The sequence below is a fragment of the Jaculus jaculus genome, chromosome 18 (assembly GCF_020740685.1).
Source record: "Jaculus jaculus isolate mJacJac1 chromosome 18, mJacJac1.mat.Y.cur, whole genome shotgun sequence".
Lineage (NCBI taxonomy): Eukaryota > Metazoa > Chordata > Mammalia > Rodentia > Dipodidae > Jaculus > Jaculus jaculus.
This window is the reverse complement of record NC_059119.1, coordinates 46,587,363-46,610,942: the sequence shown is the minus strand read 5'-3', so window position 1 is coordinate 46,610,942 and position 23,580 is coordinate 46,587,363. Positions and strand designations below refer to the sequence as shown.

Sequence of the window (23,580 nt, the reverse complement as noted above, 5' to 3'; positions counted from 1 at the left end):
TAAGCGCAGAAAGAACTGTGTAGGCTTGGCTTATGAGGGGCAGAAAGTACGTTGCACTGGGCTAGAAGCAGTTTGAGAGGCTTGTGGTGATCCGCCAGTGTCCTAAGAACTTGAACAGAGTTGAATTTAGAAAGGGACTGCTGTGAGCAGATGGATATGGCACAGAAGGAAATGAAAGTTCAGCTGAAGACTAGAGTAACTTCACCTGCATTTGAGAGGTGAGCCAGCTTTTCTGCATTGGGACACCAGAAAGAATGCTGTCTCTTTTGAAAGCAGGGGACCAGAAAAGAACACTGAGGCAGTTTTCCTGCTCTTCAAAGTTGGCTTTATTTCCCAGTAGATGAACATGTTTGGTAGCCTACCTTGTACTAAGGGGGTATAACATAGCCAGGGAAGAACAGGTCATTGGGTTTGCAACTCAGTTTGTTTCTAGAAATGACCACTGGATAGTGTGCGGCAGGGTTATTGGAGTCCCTATGGGGAGATACAATGGAGTCATGGGGATGAACTGTGGGCTGCAGTGGAAACCCTAAGATTCTGGAAGACCAGGACTATGGGACGGCTGCCCAGGGGAGCTGCTGGTTTGGGATGGTGTTTCCCTCAGGCGATAAGTAGCCCTGCTGGAGGATCCAAATTGGAACTCCAGAGACTTCGTCACTGGTTACAGATGTTGGGCTTGGAGCTGCAGGGTGTGATGGTTGCCATGTTTTAGATCTTGTATTAATTCAGTCTCCCCTTGCTATGCCTGGAGTCATCTTTTACAGTGTGGATGTTTACTCCGTACCATTATTTTGGTTTTACAAAGCTCACAGTTAAGAGACTTTGGATTACGGGGGTGTTTAAATAGTGTTGGGATTAGTGAAAAGTATGGGGGCTTTTAAAGTTGGACTGAATGCATTGCATTTACAAATCGGATGGTCACTAATTTATGGGAGCCAGAGGAGAAATGTGGTAGTTTGAATGTGACTTCCCCTTTAAATTCATGTGTTTTGAATACTTGTTTCCCAGCTGATGGCAGTTTGGGAGGTGGAGTCTTTCTGGAGGAGGTGTGTTGTTGGGGACGGGCTTATGGGTGTCATAGCCAGCTTCCCCTTGCTAGTGTTTGGCACAGTTATCTGCTGCTGTTGGCCATCTTTTGGGACCAAGTTGATGTCCACCCTCTGCTCATGCCATCGTTGAGCTAAAACATCTTACCTCCATCAGCTTCTTTTTGGTCAGGAGCTCTACTGTAGCAAGGAGATGGTAAGTACAACAGAGATAAACATATGTATTTAGACCTTTTGATGTATATCAACTCTGAGTCCTTTAAAATGCATCATTTCCTTCTGGACTTCATAGTTCCTAGTATCTTTTTGAGTAAGTTCATAATTCACATGTACCTTGAGGACTATGTGGGTTAGTAGATTGGATTAGTTGATATATAGAGGCATTCAGGTTAATTATGGACCATGATCTCTTTAATATTTTATTTATTTAAAAAATCAACTTTGCCCCAACCCCACTAATTGTATTTACATGTTAAAATGATTCAGAAAAATACATGTTAACATAGTATAGTGCTTTATAATGAAAAAAATCCTGAGGTTTGTTTCAAAAAGTGCATGTGGGGGCTGGAGAAATGGCTTAGCTGTTAAGCACTTGCCTATGAAGCCTAAGGACCCCAGTTCGAGGCTCGATTCCCCAGGACCCATGTTAGCCAAATGCACAAGGGGATGCATGTGTCTGGAGTTCGTTTGCAGTGGCTAGAGGCCCTGGCACGCCCATTCTCTCCCTCTCTCTCCCTCTCTCCCTCTCTCTCTCTCTCTCTCTCTCTCTCTCTCTCTCTCTCTCTGCCTCCCTCTCTGTGTCACTCTCAAATAAATAAAAATGAACAACAACAAGAAAATCTCTAAAAAATAGATAAAACAAAAAAATTTTAAATTTTAAAAAAATTTTAAATTTTAAAAAAAGCACACTTGAGAAAAGTTGCCCATTGTGGTTGTGAAGCAGTGGAAGACTGTCAGAAATACGATGGGAAGTTAACACCAGATGTGAGGTCATGGCACACAGGCGAGCTGGGGTAGCTGGGAAGTGTTGGAGGCAATTGTATGTGCTGGCCATTCCTACCTTGCCTGCAGCTGGTGGTTAATTTTCGGCCTTTGCGTGGCACATGAACAACTTGAATTTGTAATGTCTTCACCTCGTTCTCCAGTGGACGAAGCTCGCTGGCGTATCCCAGTGAGGGCATGTTTGCCTTTCTGAGAGCTGGTCTAGGGGCATCCCGACGGGACAGGCATTCTGCAGCCGGAATGCAGTGCAGAACCCTTCACGGGCCCGTGCCGTGGAGCGGAGGAGATCTGAGTGATGAGCATTTTGCGAAAGCAGAGGGAGGCATTCTGACAGATGACTGAACGCCACGTGGGAAAGGAGGCAGAACTTCAAAGCCTGCTGCTATCGGAACCTCAGACAGTGCCGTGTGGATCCCCACTCAGGACCAGGAAGGAAGGATGGACAAAGAAATTTGCCTAATAAAACGCAGTGGTTCGGGCCAAGTTTATAGTGGCTTACAGTGCTACCTGAAAGAACTTAACAGTTCATCCCTCAAAGGGAACAGACCTGAAGACTTTTGAACAAGGAGTTGTATTTTCTAAGAGTGGTTTACATGACGCTCCCTGGTGACAATAGACCATCACACTGAGGTCTGGGAATCGAGGGAGATTCCATATGGTGATAAGTTAGGGGAGCTTAAAATAACTTTACAATATCTCGCTGCTTTATCTTCATGGTGTATGAAAATAATGCAGTGAATCGTCTTGGAAAATAATTATATGGGCCAAAGTTCTGTTTGCTGACTGGATTCCTACTTTTGCCAACATTACTTGTTTGTTTGCTTATTTATTTAGCGTGTATGGGTAAGGTGGTACCAGGCATTGAACTACCAGAGCCTTGTGCATGTAGGTGAGCCGTCTACCACCAAGCTATAACCCCAGCCCCTAAAGTTACTTATAAAAAGAGAAACCAGGGCTGGAGAGATGGCTTAGCGGTTAAGCGCTTGCCTGTGAAGCCTAAGGACCCCGGTTCAAGGCTTGGTTCCCCAGGTCCCACGTTAGCCAGATGCACAAGGGGGCGCATGCGTCTGGAGTTCATTTGCAGTGGCTAGAAGCCCTGGTGCACCCATTCTCTCTCTCTCCCTCTATCTGTCTTTCTCTCTGTGTCTGTCGCTCTCAAATAAATAAATAAATAAATAGATAAATAAATAAATAGAAACCATTGTAAGAGGTAACAAATGTCAGGTAAAACTTGGAGGGAGAGGGGCTAAAATAGAAAAGCAGCCATAATATTTTCACAAAAACATGACATCTGGATACATAGGACTTGAGTACCAAGTCAAAACGAAGAGAGCCTTATATCTTACTCTTCAAATGTATTGGTGTTCCTTACCACATGTTTTGATGTCTGATGTCTGTTCCAGGCATCCTAAGATCTTTTCAAACTCATAATCTGGTTGAAGATACCAAAGACATTCTAAAACTAATTAAAAATAGAAGCAACGCATTATAGCGTAAATCCATGCCCGTGGTTTCCATTCAGGAAACTCCAGTATCCCACATTGTGTTTAGGGTATGATCAGTGTGCACTAAATATTTATACTGAGTTTAAGGAACGTTAAAATAAATGGAAGTTTTGTGAATCTTTTTTTTTTTTTTTGAACTTTTCTGTTCTTTGAAGTTCTGAAGAGTATTGGGTCATAGATTCACAGAGGCCTGCCTTACTTCCTGTTCGTAGTGTGTCTTTTGTGCTTTTGTGAGGTAAGAATTGTTTCTGTGCTGTATTTTCTTCAGGTCGAATAATACTACATTTTGTTACCATTCATCTGGTGGGTTATATTGTTTTTTGAAAGATTTTGTTTTCCACAGGTATTATCACCATATGGGTAATATCTTCCTCTGTTCTAACTCCACCACCATCCCTAAACACAGCCTACATCCTTAGAATAATTTGTTAAATGAAGGAAAGTAAAATAGTCAATAATTTCCTAAGAAATTCAGCGGAAACATGGCAGTGACATCCTGGTTTGAGGGAAAATGTTCGCTTTTAGGTGCAGTGAATTTGATATGCATTGGAGAACAACCAGATTGGGATATACTTTGAGGCTGTTAATGAACCAAAGTATATTGTAAGTGTGGCCCACCAGTATATTCTCTTTTTCAAAATTTTAAATTAATTTTTAAATATATTATTTACTATTATTGGTTTATTTGAGAGAGAGAATGGTTGTGCCAGGGCTTCCAGCCATTGCAAACGAACACCAGACGCTTGCACCACCTTGTGCATGGCTTACGTGGATCCTGGGGAATCAAACCTGGGTCCTTAGGCTTTGCAGGCAAGCACCTTAACCACTAAGCCATCTCTTGCCAGTATATTTCCCATGCATATCTTTATGTAAAGCAAACTGTAAAGGCTTAGAACATACTTATATTATGAAAAAGTATACATATATACATGTGTGTGTAAAAACTCAAAATCAAATTTAAGAATTCTCCATTAGCTTCATTTTAAATGAAGATAATAGGTTAGTTTAACTAGATGGAATTCATAAATAATATTCAGAAAGCTGTTTTTTTTTCTCATATAGTTAAGGGAGTGGAATTCAAAATTCTTTACATGTCTAGTATGCAGAATAGGAGCAAAATCTCATCTTTACTAAAGAACATCTTAATTAGTGTAGCAGAATATGTCATGAATTAAATTTCTTAAAAAATTACTTTTGAGGGCTGGAGAGATGGCTTAGCGGTTAAGCGCTTGCCTGTGAAGCCTAAGGACCCCAGTTCGAGGCTCGGTTCCCCAGGTCCCACGTTAGCCAGATGCACAAGGGGGCGCACATGTCTGGAGTTCGTTTGCAGAGGCTGGAGGCCCTGGTGCGCCCATTCTCTCTCTCTCCCTCTATCTGTCTTTCTCTCTGTGCCTGTCGCTCTCAAATAAATAAATAAATAATTTTTAAAAATTACTTTTGAGACAGGATCTTACAAGCTGTCACCTTACATATAATTGGCTGTCCTAGTTGTTAATACTATATGGGTTCCCATCATCTATTTCAGTTGCTGAGTCTATAAATAGAACCTCTCCAACAAAGGAATGCACATTGCTTGTTATTGGTACTCTGTCAATTCACCGTAACCATTAATCCATTAATCCCCAGTACTTAACTGACTACAGGAGACTTTGAATTTGTCACTGCTTTCTTCATTGTTCTTCTGTCTCTCCAACCTCTCATTTCTTTGTCTCTTTCTTTCCTCATTGTTGCCCCACTATGAAGAAATTTTAATACCTCATTATTTATTCTGCATTTTCCATATAACTATGGGATTTTGCTGTTTGAGGCATTCTGAAGAATCTGAGGATGGCCTTGAACCTCTGCTCCTTCTGACTCCCTCCCCAGTTCTGGGATCACAGGCATGCACTACCATTCCCAGTTTGTGCTGTGCTGGGGATTGAACTCCAGCTTTGCATGTTAGACAAGCAATCTCCCAAGGAAGCTCCATCTTCAGCTCTAACGGTTCAAACATTTTTTAATGAAATTATAGTAACCTGAAACTATCCAGAGATAATTGCTATGTCTCCTTTATGTTTTTCAAAATATGCATGTGTTGAGATCACTTTAGTTATAATGTTTAATAACCATTTTTAATATGATGAACATTTTTAGCATATTAAATATTCCATTTAACATGCATTCCATCCAGAGAGTATTTCAATTAAGCCAGTCATACAATATTGCCAGTGTTTTGCTGATATAACTAATATTATGATGGTTCTCTTTTACATCCTACCTGATTATTTTCTTGGGATAAATATATAATTGTAAAGCCTTGGGTAAGAAGTTATATATTAGTTTTAAAACTTAGACACATGACATAAAGCTACCTTCTTAAATTGTCTTATGGCTGTGTGCTTTCATATTAGTATGTGAAAATGCTAGTTTCCCAATCCCTGTACTAGGTAGTTTTACTAAAAATATAAGAGGCAAAATAAAACTTAGTTAAGTTGCTGAGTAAAAATCTAGTGCCACATTTTAATTTGGTATCTTGAATAAATTCCCAGAATGACCTTATTTCATATAGTTACTGACCAAGTATTAATCTGATTTGTGATTTCTTTTTTGGGGGGGAAGGAACATGTCCTTTGCTATTTTCTAATCGAGGTGTTAGGGTTTTTTCTTTTTCTTAAAAAATAAGTATATTAACACTTTTTTATATGTTGAACATGTTTTACCCAGCTTTACTGCCTTTTAAATAGGTTTCACTATCCAGAAGTCTTACATTTTATGTCATTAAGTCTTTTTAAAATTTTTTTGTTATTTATTTATTTATTTGAGAGTGACAGACAGAGAGAGGGAGAGGCAGAGAGAGAGAGAGAATGGGCACGCCAGGGCCTCCAGCCACTGCAAACGAACTCCAGATGCGTGCGCCCCCTTGTGCATCTGGCTAACGTGGGACCTGGGGAAGCGAGCCTCGAACCGGGGTCCTTAGGCTTCACAGGCAAGTGCTTAACCACTAAGCCATCTCTCCAGCCCTCATTAAGTCTTTGAGAGAGAGTCTCACCACGTAGTGCAGGTTTGGTCTCAAACTTGGAATCCTCCCAACTTTGCCCCTGGGAGTGCTGGAATTACAGACATGCACCATCCTCCAACCCTGGCTTCATCGAGTCTAATGATCATTTCTCTCTCATTTCTTTCTAAAGTGTTTTCCTTAAATAGCTCTTCCCATCTCTTGAGATGCCATCGATTCTTTATATTTACTACTATGAATTTCTTTAAAGATTGTTTTCAAGTTGACCATCCTCCCGAGTGCTGGGATTACAGGTGTGCGCTGCCGTGCTCAGTTTTTCACTGCCGTTTTGTTTGAGGCTAGGGTCTCCCTCTAGTCCAACTCATGGCACATCTCCTGCCTTGACCTCTCGAATGTAAGGATTAAAGGTGAGCGTCACCACACCTGGCCCTTCACGGCTTTTTATTTATTTTTCCCGAAGTAGGGTCTCACTCCGGTCCAGGCTGACCTGGAATTCACTATGTTCTCTCAGGGTGACCTCAAACTCATGGTGATCCTCCCACCTCTGCCTCCCAGAGTGCTGGGATTAAAGGTGTGCGCCACCACGCCCGGCTTCCCTTCACCGCTTTTTTTGAATGGAGATTTATCTATTATTATCTACTGAAATCCTCACCCGTTCCTTTTACCAAAACACTTGATATCACTCAAATTTTTTCTGTCTGTTTTATTTCCATCTACTTCCAAAAAGGGGGCTTGGGGATGACTAACAGGCCAATGTTTGGATTTTTAGTATAATTACAATTGATTAATTGTTCTAAGTATTTCAGAAATTTAAGAAAAAAATAATGAAAAGGAAGGAAGGGAAAGAGAGAAAGGAGAGAAGAAAGGAAGGAGGGAGAAGGAGAGGGAAGGAATTTAAGGGCTTCTGTTTAGATGATTTTTTTTTTCTGATAATAGAATAAAAAGGAAAGACAATTCTGATTTCCTTATTTTCTGCATAAAGGAAACATACTTTTTTTGAAGGACAGATCTTGGAAGATAGGAATTTTTGTGTGTGCATCTTTATTTGAATGTGATGTCTTTGAAACATTTTTTTAAATATTTAATTTTATTTATTTGAGAGAAAGAGAGAAGCAGAGAGTGAGAGTAGGCACGCCAGGGCCTTTAGCCACTGCAAACAAACTCCAGACGCATACTGCGCCTTGTGCTCTGGCTTTATGTGGGTGCTGGGGAAATGAACCTGGGTCCTTTGGCCTTGCAGGCAAGCACCTCAATGCTAACCCATCTCCCCCACTGATAACATTATTTTATTTTTATTTATTTAACTGAGAGAGAAAAAGAGGCAGAGCTATAAAGGGGGTGGGGAGAGAATGGGCGTGCCAGAGCCTCCAGCTACAAACTACAAAGGAACTCCAAATGCATGGCCCATGTTGTGAATCTGGCTTATGTGGGTCCCGGGGAATTGAGCCTGGGTCCTTAAGCTTTTCAAGCAAGTGTCTTAACCACTAAGCCATCTCTCCAGCCCTGATAACATTTTTATGAAATATGGAATAAGACCATTTATTTTATTATTATTATTATTATTTTTTACTTTCGAGGTAGGATTTCACTCTGGTCCAGGCTGACCTGGCATTTACTTTGTAGTCTCAGGGTGGCCTCGAACTCACTGTGATCCTCCTACCTCTGCCTCTCAAGTGCTGCCCAGCTCTTGTTGTATAAATTCTTAATGAAAAATAAGGGTGTGATATTAAGTTGTAGTTATTTTTAAATTTTTTTAATTTTTAAAATATTTATTTGCAAGCAGGGAAGGAAAATATGCATGCCAGGATTTCTTGCCATTGCAAATGAACTCCAGGTACATGTGTCACTGTGCATCTGGTTTCATGTGGCATGGCGGTTTGACTCAGGTGTCCCCATAAACTTACTTGTTCTGAATGCTAGGCCCCCCAGCTGGTGGCAATTTGGGACTTGGGTCCTTACTGGAGGCAGCGTGTTGTTGGGGGCAGGCTTGTAAGTCTTATAGCCAGCTTCCCGTTGCTGTTGTCCGCCTGATGCTGACCAGGAGGTGGTGTCTGGCCTTTAATCATGCCTTCAGTATTCCCCTGCCTTCGTGACGTTTCCTCTTGAGTCTGTAAGCCAGAATTAACCCTTTCCTCTCATAAGCTGCTCTTGGTCAGGTGTTCTCTGCCAGCAACACTTAATCTGCCAGCAACATGTGGGTCCTGGGAAATGGAGCCCAGACCATCAGGCTTTGCACAGTGAGTGCCTTAAACAGCTAAGTCATCTCTCCAGCCCTTAACTTGTACTTCTAATAAAGTATTTGTGTGGAGAGCCAAAGTAACATAAACCACATCTATGTCTGTGTGCTTAAATAGTTTGATAAAGTAGAGGCCCTAGAAAACCTTTATGATTAGGTAAATATTCCTTTAAACTAGCTGTTTCAAGATAATTAGGATTTTTACCTGATTCTATGTTTCCTTGTGAATTCTCATAAGTACTTGGGGAATAGCAGTTGTAAAATGGTACGTCTTCATTAGTTCCAAGTATGACATATTTTTGTGAAAACTAGAGGGTCTGTTGTTATTTAATAAAATGGAGGGTCACCCCATGTAGTGGGTCTGCCAGATTATCTTCAAGCAGCAAGCAGGTAATTTTACCTGCTGTGCTTCTCCAATCGTTTGGAATATGAGCCACTTAATAATACATCTTCCCTCATTTCAGATCTTACAGAATGTTCGAGAACTTTTTGCCTTTCATTATTGAAGAACAGTGAGAGTTCATGCTTCTTTAAACTGCCTAGTTGATACTTGAAACTATTAGCTATACAAGAACCCTCATTGTAAATGCTAGTGGGAAGTGACTTCAGTTGTGTACGAAGTTTCTCCAGGAGGAGAGACAGGAAAGGAACGTTTGTATTGAATAATCAGCATTCTGGGTTGAAGAAGATGGCTTACATGGGTCCTGGGGAATTGAACCAGGGTCCTTTGGTTTTTCAGGCAAACACCTTAACTGCTAAGCCATCTGTCTAGCCCTCTCTTGTAAATTTTTTTTTTTTTTTTTTCTTGGTTTTTCCAGGTAGGGTCTCACTCTGGCCCCAGCTGACCAGGAATTCACTGTGTAGTCTCAGGGTGGCCTCGAACTCACGGCGATCCTCCTCCTACCTCTGCCTCCCGAGTGCTGGGATTAAAGGTGTGCGCCACCACGCCCAGTTCTGTCTTGTTATCTTCATCCAGTGTTTCCATGTGTTCTCCTCTTTAGGCCTCACAGTGTGGAACCTTGTAGTGTATGGCCCTGAGCTCCTGAGTTTTCAAAATGTTTATTTACAAGTAGAGAGAAAGGGGAGGGGGGAGGGAGAGAGACAGAGTGGAAATGGGAACAGCCGAGCTAGGCTAGCTAGCGGACAAGCTTTATTAGGGATCCTCCCGTCCCTGCCTCCCCAGTATTGGGATTACAGCTGCTGACTGTCGTGCCAGCTTGAGCGGGTGCTGGGGTTCCAAACCCAGGTCCTCATGTTTGCATGGCCAGCTCTTTGCTGACCGAGCCATCGCCCCAGCCCCAGAATGAATATTTTTAAAGCCTTTTCAGTCTACTTCTCATCGTTTGATTGGTGAGGTTTTATTTTAGTTCTCTTAACAAGCTAAAGGTTTTTGGCTGTCCTATTTTAAGATAAAATTGTCATGCGACATGGTAATACATAAAACAAAATAAGGTATTTTATTTGGAACTCAAAGTTTATAAATTTTGGCCAGCGTTCTCACATTTACATTCATCTCTTTACATTTATTTTATTAAGTTGTTTAAAAGCATCTTGGTTTCTTTTACCAGTACCCTGCTCAGCTATCTTCCAAAGAAATGACGTTGAGATGTTTAAACTCTCTTTCTTGTGGTGATAGAGAAGCTAGATTATAGACAAAAGAAAGTGAGGGCGGGAAAGAGAGGGAGTCAGGTGAGAAGCTGGTTGGGGAACTAGTGGGAAAGGAAGAAAGGTCTTGTGATTGCCTGTTCTTGCTTGCTTGGACTTAACTCCAGGCTGTCAGGCTATTGGAAGCCCATTGTTTCTCTTCAGATTTGAAATGTGAGCCAGAGTGGTGGTGTTAGGTGTATAAATGGATGATAAATGTATTCTGAGCAATTTTAGATAAAAAGGAAAGCGTTATCAAAAACTTTTTCCTAGCCAGGTATGGTGGACCACGCCTTTGATCCCAGCACTTGGGAGGCACATGTAGGAGGATCGCCGTGAGTTCGAGGCCACCCTGAGACTCCATAGTGAATTCTGAGTCAGCCTGGACTAGAGCAAAACCCAACCTTGAAAAAACAACAACAAAAAACAACTTTTTTTTTCTTAGAGTTTTTGTATATCTTTTGATACCTTTTTTTTTTTTTCTTGGTTTTTGGTTTTGGTATTTCGAGGTAGGGTCTCACTCCCTTGCCCCAAGTGTTAACTGTGGCACACTCAGGCCTTTTTCATTCTGCTGCTGGAAGCCAGGCACTGGTAACACCCCTACATGGGATTTGGCCTAAGAGGGTTGGTTGGAGTACCTTCCTACATGACTCGGAGAGTGAAGAAATGAGCATTAAAAATACTTACCTGTTAAATTGGAAAAAGCCCTTATGTTTTCATTCTGTATGTTTAGGGGCATATTCATATGGAATCCGTATGGCACTGTGGTTCCTAATTTATTTCCGTATTCTTTTCTTACTAAGATTACCATGTATTTCCCTTAACATGTAGAAACGAAAACTTCTTAAATATCATTTTTGGAATTATGCATATGGCTACAGACACAGTCCTGTGGTTAAAAGAAGTATTCTAGAAAAGCGATAAACCTGGTCATAAAGTTGTATTAATTACCACAGCAGCAGAACACGGCACAGTGCCCCACAGGCTTACTCAGAGGGTATGGGTTTCACAGTTGACGGCTATAAAGTTTAGAAACTAGAATATTCCAGACTAGACAACATAGTTCAAGGACAGAGATCTTACCTATTATTCAAGAGGTCCTGGGTTCAACAAACACACACGCTAACACCACCAGTACCATCTGAAAAAAAAAAATAGGAATTTAAAAATTGAAACCAGAATATTACCAGTAATCAAAATTGTCACCACAGGGCTAGAGATGGCTTAGCAGTTAAGCGCTTGCCTGTGAAGCCTAAGGACCCCAGTTCGAGGTTCGATTCCCCAGGACCCACGTTAGCCAGATGCACAAGGGAGCATATGCATCTGGAGTTGTCTGCAGTGGCTGGAGGCCCTGGCGCTCTCTCTCTCTCTCTCTCTCTCTCTCTCTGCCTCTTTCTCTCTCTGTCTGTCACTCTCAAATAAATAAATAAAAATTTTAAAAATATTGTCACCATAGGAATATTCTGATCACCATGTTATTCTTTTGTCAAGATTAACCAGAAATTTGTCTGTTTCATGGTGGCTTACTTCAAAGACTCTTGGATCTATTTATTATTTTAAAAATTATAACTACCTGAAATTCTTTCACTATTCTGATTCCCATCTCTGACATAGTGAACTTTAGAAAAATGAAAAGAAAAACCACTTTATAAAAAATGAGTGTATGGGCTGGAGAGATGGCTTAACGGTTAAGGCGCTTGCGTGAGAAGCTAAGGACCCATGTTCCACTCTTTGTGGTTTTTGTGGTTTGTATTTGGTTAATTCACTGTGTTATATTGTGCATATAAAGTGGACAGATTTGTAAGGAAAAACGAAAGAATAGTTAATAAACAACACCCATGAACCCATTACCTAGGTGAAGAAAGGAAAGTACTCGGTCTTTTCGAAGCCTCTCGAGAGTTTCTCTTACTTCTGTCTCCTCTCCCCAGTGGGCAACTGCTATCCTGAACTCGCTACCATCCTCTTGCTTTTCCCATTTTCATGGTGCATATATATTTAAACAGAACGTTTAGGAGAGCGTGTTTGGAAGATACATTTATTCATAACGGATATATTAATCTGTTACTCTGTTTTTATATTCATGTGTATTTATACAAATAGTTTATATTCCTATATGATATTTTATATGAATATATCTCAATGGAATATATATATATATATATATATATATATATATATACATATACATATATAGAAATATATCAGTGAATACATTTAAATACTCCTATAATGGGTACAGCTGCAACATTTCAAAAATTAAATTGTTATTTCTTCCCAATCATCCCACTCTGTGTTCTTGCATATCTCCAGAGTAGCATCTTGTTTAAAAAGATTTTTATTGAGCTGGAGAGATGGCTTAGCAGTTAAGCGCTTGCCTGTGAAGCCTAAGGACCCTGGTTTGAGGCTCAGTTTCCCAGTACCTGTGTAAGCCAGATGCACAAGGGGGCACATGCATCTGGAGTTCGTTTGCAGTGGCTGGAGACCCTGATGTGCCCATTCTCTCATTCTCTCTCTCTCTCTCTCTCTCTCTCTGCCTCTTTCTCTGTCACTCAAATAAGCAAATAAAAATAAACAACAAAAAAAATTTAAGTATTTTATTTAAGAGAGAGGAGACAGACAGAGAATGGACATGCCAGGGCCTCTAACCCCTCTGCAGATGAACTCCAGCTGCATGTGCCACCTTGGGCTACTGGCTTGACATAGGCACCGGAATCGAATGTTGGTCCTTGGGCTTTGCCAGCAAGCGCCTTAACCACTAAGCCACCTCTCCAGCCCATGGAGTAGCATCTTCATCCACCCATTCGCCCAAGCCAGAAACCTGCCCACATTGTTCTTTGGATACTCTCTTCTCATGCTGCATTCCCACGCATCAGTCCTACAGACTTGACTTCGAAACATCTCGCATCCACCCCGACAATCACCGGCCTAACCGAGCCCTTACTGGGAACCACCTCGGCATCAATCGTCACGCACTGTCAGCATCGGCTCTTACTCCGTAACCGTGGATTTCCGAGTCTGCTCTCCGCGGCTTCCTCGTCTGTTCTGCTGGGCCCTGTTGATCCCTCTTCATGCCCTGTGCTGTCCTCCTTCAGAACGCTTGCAGATTCTGTTCTGTCTGCCTGTAGAGCCCTGTCCTTTGTCCTAATTCATTCCTTCTCATTCTTCAGGACAGAATTCTGAAACATCACCTCCCCAGACCAACCCTAAACCAGGTCATGTCTTCCTCTTGCTGTTAGGATTTTGTACTAATCAATTTTGACATTACTGTAAATTTGATTAAGTGACTGTTGACGAAAGCTTCTTATCTGATGCAGTCTGGACCAGTTTCTCTGTAGTTAAACCACAAAGAGGAATTCACACGTTAAAATTTTACTCTGACATTAAGAATATAATTAAGGGGGAAAGGGAAAAATTACCATGGGATATTGTTTACAATTATGGAAGTTGTCAATAAACAAGTAAAATTAAAAAAGAATATAATTATATTGTTGATTTCCAGTCTTTTTTTTTTTAAATTATCTATTTATTTGAGAGAGAGAATGGGCGCGCCAGGGCCTCCAGCCACTGCAAACGAACTCCAGAGGCATGCGCCCCCTTGTGCATCTGGCTTATGTGGGTCCTTTACATAGGCATCAGAATCGAACCGGGATCTTTTGGCTTTGCAGGCAAACACCTTAATCACTAAGCCATCTCTCCAGCCCTGATTTCCAGTCTTGTGATTAAGAAGCCAAGTCTTTCCTTAGAGATAGGCTATCTAGTTGCAGGTTCATATTGTCTGTCTTGCAGAAACTGCACCCACAATACAACATTTAAGATTCTGTTTGGGAAGAATTTAGACTTGTTAAATCCTTAATTTAGAATCCTTAGAGATTTTTGTCATCTATTTCTTTTCAATTCTTTCATTGAATAGTCAAAATCATTCAACTTACTCAGACTCCCAATCATGATGTTAACTTACATAAATTGAGTCCTATAACTTAATATAAGTATCACGAACAAGTTTGGAACCTATCATAACTAATGCAGTGAAAGTGTAACTCAGGGCTGGAGAGATGGCTTAGCGGTTAAGTGCTTGCCTGTGAAGCCTAAGGACCCCAGTTCGAGGCTCGGTTCCCCAGGACCCACATAAGCCAGATACACAAGGGGCGCATGTGTCTGGAGTTCATTTGTAGTGGCTGAAGGCCCTGGCGCACCCATTCTCTCTCTTTCTGCCTCTTTCTCTCTCTGTCTTGTCTGTTGTTCTCAAATAAATAAATAAAAATAAGCGAAGATATATTTTAAAAAAGAAAGTCTAACCTGCCAGGGCTCCACACTTTGAGTGCACATAATACTGTGACTCTGAGGTTGAATTGTATGATCATTTTAGACCCATAAAACGCTGTTTTGTATAATTCTGTTGTATACAGCTCAACCTCATACTAAATAGCAATATAAAGGAAAATAGCCACCAAATTGGATAATACCGACTAGATCACAATGCATTGTAAAAGTGACTAAAAATAAGTTAAAAAAAAAAACAGTTATCAGATCTTTATAAGATATTTATACCTGGCAGCCACTGGGGATTCTGGATCGGTGTTCACATGGTTAATTTGTAATCTTTTCCAAACACCAAAATGTCTCCAACACATCAATAAAAATTTTCATTTTCTACACCTACTTGACATAGAAAAACTTTAATAAGTCCACGTGTCCCCATGTTGTTACTGTCACTGAAGGACTTGATAATGAAAAGGAATTACCGTGACTGAGTACTTGTAGCTTGATGGACAGGGGAAGAGGATTTGAGGCGGACCCTGGCCTGCCTTTTTACCCACTGTGGCAATCAGTGTTGTTTTAAAACTTACTGAGGGGGCTGGAGAGATGGCTTAGCGGTTAAGCGCTTGCCTGTGAAGCCTAAGGACCCCGGTTCGAGGCCCGGTTCCCCAGGTCCCACGTTAGCCAGATGCACAAGGGGGCGCACGCGTCTGGAGTTCGTTTGCAGAGGCTGGAAGCCCTGGCGCGCCCATTCTCTCTCTCTCCCTCTATCTGTCTTTCTCTCTGTGTCTGTCGCTCTCAAATAAATAAATAATTTAAAAAAAAAAACTGGGCTGGAGAGATGGCTTAGCGGTTAAGCGCTTGCCTGTGAAGCCTAAGGATCCCAGTTCAAGGCTGGATTCCCCAGGACCCACGTTAGCCAGATGCACAAGGGGGCGCACGCGTCTGGAGTTTGTTTGCAGTGGCCAGAGGCCCTGGCGCGCCCATTCTCTCCCTATCTCCCTCTTTCTCTCTCTCTGTTGCTTTCAAATAAATAAAAATAAACAAAAAAATTAAAAATATATATATATAAAAAAACTTACTGAGTAGAATTGAATCCTCATACAACTCGGCCTAAGTCACATTAAAATGAACTCCTAAGAACTGTTTGAATTACCTTTTTTTTAATGTGTAATAGACACTAGTTGGCCTTAAGAAAGCTTTTCACCATACTCTCTTAATTTTTTCATGTATGTAAATTTTTGTAGTAAAGAACTTGACTCTTAATTTTTCTCAATTCTGTTTTATCGCTTATCCTATTAAATACAGTTTTTGACATGCCATTTAATGTGCAAAATCATTACATAAAATCAATTTCAAATTATGATTCTTCAGGGGAAGAAATAGCTTTTATAAAATTGTTTTAAATATAGCTGGGCATGTGTGGAAATGAGAAAGATTGTAATAGATGATGAGCTTTCATTCTAGAAGCTATGCAATTGACATTTAATAGTATTTTTTAGCTCTGTGCAACTTTTTATAAAGTGCAGAGTTATACTGTAGATCTCAAAAGATTTCAGCTCTATCCTAAATTCACTTCTAAAAATTTTAGCAACAGGACCACAAATGTGGCATTGTAAATATTAAGAGACTTGAAATGCTTTTTTGAATCTTAAGTGAACTATTCCATGACTCATTGTTAGCATTTCTTTTTGTTTGTTTCCTACTATGCCAGCCTCCCACGTCGCATTTCCCTTGTCAAGAAAAATCTAATCTCTCTTCAAGGAGTGTGGAAGCACCAAATCCTTTCTGTACATCACGGTATTTTGTCCCGAGGCAAGCTGGTCATAGTTAGGTTAGAAAGAATGAAGTCGCATGTCTCCTCTGGGCAGCCGGACCCGGGATTCAGTGTTAGAAGCGGCTTTGGTGTTCTGCATGCTTTCTGCTTGCTCTGCTGATAGAGCATTGTATAGGACATGTTTGTGCTTTCAGGTCTGTTCACTCTCCTGAACAGTGATTTTTCCGGGACATGCCTATCAGGAAAATAGTTTTAGACAACACAAGATGCACACACGTGGAGAAGAGAGCCGAGCTCCTGGATCTCTTGAACATGGTGGCTCTTGTGTCCAAAGCGGCGTGTGCTTGAATTTCTGACCATGCTAAGCCACCTAGGTCATTAAATGTTTTCTGAAAAGGACAAAACAAGGGACCCCCCCCCAAAAAAAAAACAGTTTTGTAGGTTACATGTGGTTTCTGTCATATTTTCTTTTTGCAGGTTTTTTGCTTTGGATTTTTTAAAATTCCTCTGAAAATATAAAGAAACATACTTGTTTCAATCAGGTTTGCATTGCTGGTCCCCGACCAAGAACAGCTTTTGGGGACAGAGGGTTTATTTCGGCTCACAGACTCAAGGGAAAGCTCCATCATGGCTGGGGAAAATGATGGCATGAGCAAAGGGTGGACGTTACCCGCTGGCCAACATAAGGTGGATGATAGAAACAAGGGAATGTGCCAAACACTAGCAAGGGGGTGCTGGCTATAACACCCATAAGCCCGCCTCCAATAATAAACTCCCTCCCGGAGGTGTTAATACCCAAATCTTCATCAGCTTGGGAACCTAGCATTCAGAACACCTGAGTTTATGGGGGACACCTGAATCCAACCACCACAATGCTTAAAGAGCTCCCAGTCTGTATAAAAATTGGTCATAGACCAGATTTGTCTCAGGCCTATGATAGCTCAAAACTTTGTAGTGTCCAGTAGGAATGAAATCTGACTTATAGCTATGATTTGTTTTCTAGTACCCACATTTAAAAAGTAAAAAGGAGGTGAAATTCATTTTAAATTATATTCAGCTGATGGGCTGGAGAGATGGCTTAGCGGTTAAGCGCTTGCCTGTGAAGCCTAAGGACCCCGGTTCAAGGCTCAATTCCCCAGGACCCACGTTAGCCAGATGCACAAGGGGCCGCACGCATCTGGAGTTCGTTTGTAGTGGCTGGAAGCCCTGGCGCGCCCATTCTCTCCCTCTCTCTCCTTCTCTCTCCCTCTGCCTCTTTCTCTCTCTGTCACTCTCAAATAAGTAAAGAAAAAAAATTTAAAAATAAATTATATTCACCTGTTTCTGTCTAAACATACTATTTGAGTATGTGGCACAGCCGTGGTTTAAGGGTGGGCAGCCACATAGACTGACAGCCCAGCTCTAGACCAGAGCTTCTCAGAACCTTGTCCATGAACTGGTGCCCGTTCTCTCAAAGGGAAGGGAGAGCAGGGCTGGCCAAAAGCATCAGTGCATTGATCTCCCACACGCTGTCTTCCTTGTACTGGTAGACCATTGTTCTTTTATGTATATGTGTGTGTGTGTGTACATATATATATTTTTTAAGTATTTTATTTTTATTTGTCAGAGAAAGAGGGAGAGAATATGGGTGCACCAGGGCCTCCAGCCACTGCAAATGAACTCCAGACACATGCGCCCCCTTGTACATCTGGCTAACGTGGGTCCTGGGGAATCGAAACTGGGTGCTTAGGCTTTGCAGGCGTACGCCTTAACCGCTAAGCCATCCCTCCAGCCCTAGACCATTGTTCTTTACTTTGAATAAAACTAAAGGGTTAGAGCTTGGAGAGATTTAATCCGAGAGATTCACTCATGACTGAAGTAGGCTATCCTTGAAAATAAGGACTAAGTTAAAGGTTAAATCTCAAGCGCCGACTTTCATCAGTCCCATTCCCCTGTTCTCACAACCTTGCAGTCAGATACGTGTAACACAGACAGGAGACTGTATTATTTCTCTCTGAATATACCGGCAGAAAGAGTTAATAAACTAGTTAAAGTGCTTTTCTTGACTCAGGGAATGGGGATCAAGAATGAAAAGAATTGGATGACTGGTATGTTGTTTGCTAATGAGCAGCTTTTTTGGAGCAGAAGTGTGCTTCGTGCCTATAATCTCAGCATGTGGGAGCCTGAGGCAGGAGGATTGCACGAGCAGGAGGCCAGCCTGGGTTAGTAAGTTCTAGAATAGTCTGCGTGAGCTATGGAATGAGACCCTTTCTCCTAACACCATCAAGGACTTGAAACTATACATATGAATTGAATAAAACTTTTTTTTTTTTTAAATAAATGAGAAGAATGAAGCTAAAACAAGTGGCTAGGGTGCCTGGAGATTTGGCTTAGCAGTTAAGGTGCTTGCCTGCAAAGCCTAAGGATCCAGGTTCAATTCTCCAGGTCCCACATAAGCCAGATGCACAAGGTGGCACATGCATGTGGAGTTTATTCGCAGTGGCCAGAGACCCTGGCACGCCTATTCTCTCTCTCAAATAAATAAATAAATAAATAAATAAGAATACTTCCTTTTTTAAAAAAGTGGTTAGGGTATTGGAAGAATACATCATCAAAGATAGTAGAGTCACGAAGAACTTGGCAAGCATCAGTCCATATGTGCCGTGTGAACAAAGACTGAATAATTACAAGATGTGTGAAGCCTAGTGGTGTGAGCCTTGAGGCTCTGAATTCCATGCAGGCTTTTATTAGAACGTTTTCCAGCTTTCATGCAAGCTTCCTGTAGGCTTAACCATATTTTTCTAATAAAAAAAAAAAAGGCCATCTGAGCCGGGCGTGGTGGCGCATGCCTCTAATCTTAGCACTTAGCAGGCAGAGGTAGGAGGATTGCTGAGTCAGCCTGAGCTAGAGTGAGACCCTACCTTGGGAAAACACAAAAAAATCATCTGAAAGTATCCATCCTGACATCAGAAATACGTGTTCTCCTAATATTATTGATCAAGAGCGTTGTTAGTCCAGGAGCACTTTGTGTAAGAAACTAGCAGGAAGATACATAATCCGTTTTAAGAAATGAGTATTCCCTGTGACTTTTGTAACCCTACAAAGTACAAATATCTGGCAGTAATCAGAATTACAGAAATAACAGTATTGGTGACTCACCATAAGGAAACTCAGTATCTAATACGCACGCTAAGTAACAAAGAATAGTCTTAAGATGATAAATCTGAAAAAAATGCTGTATAAATGATAAATAATACTTTTTAATAAAAATTCTCTACTCTCATAGTGTGCCAAAAACAGTTGAATTTTAAGTTTGCACTTCTTTTTTTAATTTTTTGTCCATTATTTATTTATTTATTTATTTGAGAGCGACAGACAGAGAGAAAGATAGAGGGAGAGAGAGAGAGAATGGGCGCGCCAGGGTTTCCAGCCACTGCTAACGAACTCCAGACGCGTGCGCCCTCTTGTGCATCTGGGCTAACGTGGAACCTGGGGAACCGAGCCTCGAACCGGGGTCCTTAGGCTTCACAGGCAAGCGCTTAACCGCTGAGCCATCTCTCCAGCCCAAGTTTGCACTTCTTGTTTATTTATTTATTATCAACAGAGAGAGACAATGGGCATGCCAGGGCCTCTATCTACTGTATACAAACTCCAGATGTGTGTGCCACCATGTGTATCTGGCTTACATGGGACCTGGAGAATCAAACCTGGGTCCTTAGGCTTTGCAGGCAAGCACCTTAACCAATAAACCATCTCTCCAGCCCTTAAGTTTGCATTTCTAATTTCTGCAAATAACTTTCTGAATGAAACAATGCACCTGTTATATTCCTTAAAATTCTATAGAGTTGGGGGGTTTTTTGTTTGGTTGTTTTTTTCTTTTTTGTCTTTTCGAGGTAGGGTCTGCACCCTGGAGGCAAAGGTAGGAAGATCGCCATGAGTTCGAGGCCACCCTGAGACTCCATAGTAAATTCCAGGTCAGCCTGCGCTAGAGTGAGACCCTACCTCAAAAAACGAAAAAAAAAAAAAAAATGGGGAAACTTAAAGACACCTTTCCACTTCAACTTAAAATACTGTGTTTTCTTTCCGTCTGTTTCCATTTCTACTCATACTTCTTAGGACTCATGAATGAAATTTGATGTATTAAGGACGGAGGGAAGATAGGGCCGTATCACGTGAATAACCTGTTATCTTTAAAATGTCAAGGGAGGGCTGGAGAGATGGCTTAGCGGTTAAGCGCTTGCCTGTGAAGCCTAAGGACCCCGGTTCGAGGCTCGGTTCCCCAGGTCCCACGTTAGCCAGATGCACAAGGGGGCACATGTCTGAGTTCGTTTGCAGAGGCTGGAAGCCCTGGCTCGCCCATTCGCTCTCTCTCCCTCTATCTGTCTTTCTGTCTGTCACTCTCAAATAAATAAAAAGTGAACATAAAATGTCAAGGGAGGTGCTGATAATATTGGGGAAATTACTATTGAAAGGTGTTAGAACTAATTTAGGGATCACACAGATGTAGTCTTTTATTGTAACTTGAAAGTTAGATACTAGTGTGTTTCAACAATCCACACTATATTAAAATGCTGCAGGTGGCATTTTAATGTGCTTGATGGAATTTTTTAAGGAGCCGGGGTGGCGGTGCACACCTTTAATCCCAGCAGTTGGGAGGCAGAGGTAGGAGGATCTCGGTGAGTTCTAGGCCACCCTGAGACTACATAGTGAATTCCAGGTCAGCCTGGGCTAGAGTGAGACCCTACCTCAAAAATCCAAAAAAAAAAAATAAATAAATAAACAATGTGATACTCATTTGACGCCTGGAGAAAAGAAAAGTAGAATTTGAACTCCTTTGCTGTCGTTTGAGTTCTCAGTGCTGTCCTCTAGCCAGGGTCGGCTTAGTGATCACTGGACCTTGGTGCAGCAAACCCTTGGCTCGCCTTCCTGAACATCCCAGTGGGAAGGGAAGAGGGGTCCTACTGTGTGTAGCTTCGTGTTTACTAACTTGCGTCTCTCTCCTCGTTCTGCCACACCTTCAGGTCGTGTAGTCAATGGACAGAGTGGGGAAAATGTGGAACCACTTCAAGTACCGCTGTCAGAACCTCTTCGGCCCGGAAGGAGGGAGCCGCAGTGATAGTCCCCACGTGCGCTCCAGCAGCTGCGCCTTGGTCAAAGAGAAGAGCTGCGGCGGCGCGGGAGACGCAGCCCCGGGGCAGCAGAGCGGCGCCTTAGGGGAAAACGCGGCCCTGCAGCCGGGGCCCCCGTGCCCGGACGCCACCACCGCGAGGAGGAAGCAGAACTGCGCGGCCGAGGTGCCCCAGGTGGTGGAGATGGGCGCGGAGAGGGACCGCGAGCGGGAGCGCGAGCCGGGCGCCTCGCCCGCCCCCAGGCCCGCGCGCAGAGACTCCTACTCGCGCCACGCGCCGTGGGGAGGCAAGAAGCAGCACTGCTGCTCCTCCAAGCCGCAGAGCCCCCTGGACGGGGACAAGAGGCTGGCGAGGGCCCGGGGCGGCGCGCCCCGCCGCGAGCGGCGCTACGGCGTGAGCTCGGTGCACGATGCGGATGGCGCGCCAGGCAGGACGGTGGGCGGCCGCTCCCTGCGCCAGCGGCTGCAGGACACGGTGGGCCTGTGCTTCCCGGTGAGGGCGCACAGCCGTCAGGCGAAGCCCCTCTTCTCCTCCCGGAGGAAGATCCACCTCTCCGAGCTGATGCTGGAGAAGTGCCCTTTCCCCGCCGGCTCGGACCTGGCGCAGAAGTGGCACCTGATTAAGCAGCACACGGCCCCCGTGAGCCCGCACTCGGCCTTCTTCGACACCTTCGACCCGTCCCTGGTTTCCGCCGAGGACGAGGAGGACCGGCTGCGCGAGCGGCGGCGGCTCAGCATCGAGGAAGGCGTGGACCCCCCCGCCCAACGCCCAGATCCACACGTTCGAGGCCAGCGCCCAGGTGAACCCTCTGTGCAAGCTGGGGCCCAAGCTGGCCCCGGGCATGGCGGACGCGGGCGGGGACAGGGACAGCGGCTGTTCATCAGCCCCGCCGGCCGCCAGCGCGGGCGGGGAGCCCGAGGACGATGCCGCCACCACCCTGTGTCTGCAGCCGCGGAAGCCCAAGCAGCGCCCGGCGGCGGCGGCGACGGCGCCTGATGCCCACGGGCACGCGGGCAGGCAGGGCGCGTGGAAGGTGCACACGCAGATCGACTACATCCACTGCCTCGTGCCCGACCTGCTGCAGATCACGGGCAACCCGTGCTACTGGGGCGTGATGGACCGCTACGAGGCCGAGGCGCTGCTGGAGGGCAAGCCCGAGGGCACGTTCCTGCTGCGGGACTCGGCGCAGGAGGACTACCTGTTCTCGGTGAGCTTCCGCCGCTACAACCGCTCGCTGCACGCGCGCATCGAGCAGTGGAACCACAACTTCAGCTTCGACGCCCACGACCCGTGCGTGTTCCACTCGTCCACGGTCACGGGGCTGCTGGAGCACTACAAGGACCCGAGCTCCTGCATGTTCTTCGAGCCGCTGCTCACCATCTCGCTGAACAGGACCTTCCCGTTCAGCCTGCAGTACATCTGCCGCGCGGTGATCTGCAGGTGCACCACGTACGACGGCATCGACGGGCTCCCGCTGCCCTCCGCGCTGCAGGACTTCCTGAAGGAGTACCACTACAAGCAGAAAGTGAGGGTGCGCTGGCTGGAGCGGGAGCCCGTCAAGGCCAAGTAGAACCCCTGCCCGCCGCCCCCCGCAGGGCGCTGGCCTGGCCAGCTGTCGCGGGCATCAGCGGGCATCGCACCGTCCCGCCCCCGGGGCAGCGCGCGCGGAGCTGGAGCTGCGCGCTGGGAGTTCTCGCCCCGGGTGTGAGCGCGCAGCGCGCACTTCGCCGGCCTCGGTCCCCGGTCCCGTCCGGGTGCCATCTGCCGTTCATTGCGGTGCCTATTGCAAACACGAGGGTTGAGCCACGCAGGTGTTGGTTCACGTTCGCAGATTTTTTTTTTTTTTTTTTTTTAAAGAAAAACGGCCCGTAGTAAGTAATGGAGCGAGGCAACTCTGGGGCATTTGCTAAGAAGAATTCTATTTCTTACCGAAGAACAAATTATTACTAACGGATGAGCATTTCAACAGTGTGACTGATGTTTGAAATTATTTTGTTTTCTAAGAATTTT

At 43.8% G+C, this 23,580-nt stretch overlaps 1 protein-coding gene across 1 annotated transcript in view; it reads left to right on the top strand.

Annotated features, from left to right (window-relative positions):
* Positions 1-23,211, top strand: part of Socs5 (suppressor of cytokine signaling 5) — a 40,915-nt gene extending 17,704 nt beyond the window's left edge. Inside the window, 2 exon segments of the mRNA XM_004660141.2 lie at positions 21,463-22,323; positions 22,325-23,211. Coding sequence (XP_004660198.2) covers positions 21,475-22,323; positions 22,325-23,140 — 1,665 coding nt within the window. The 5' untranslated portion in view covers positions 21,463-21,474 and the 3' untranslated portion in view covers positions 23,141-23,211.
* The last annotated feature ends 369 nt before the right edge of the window (positions 23,212-23,580 follow it).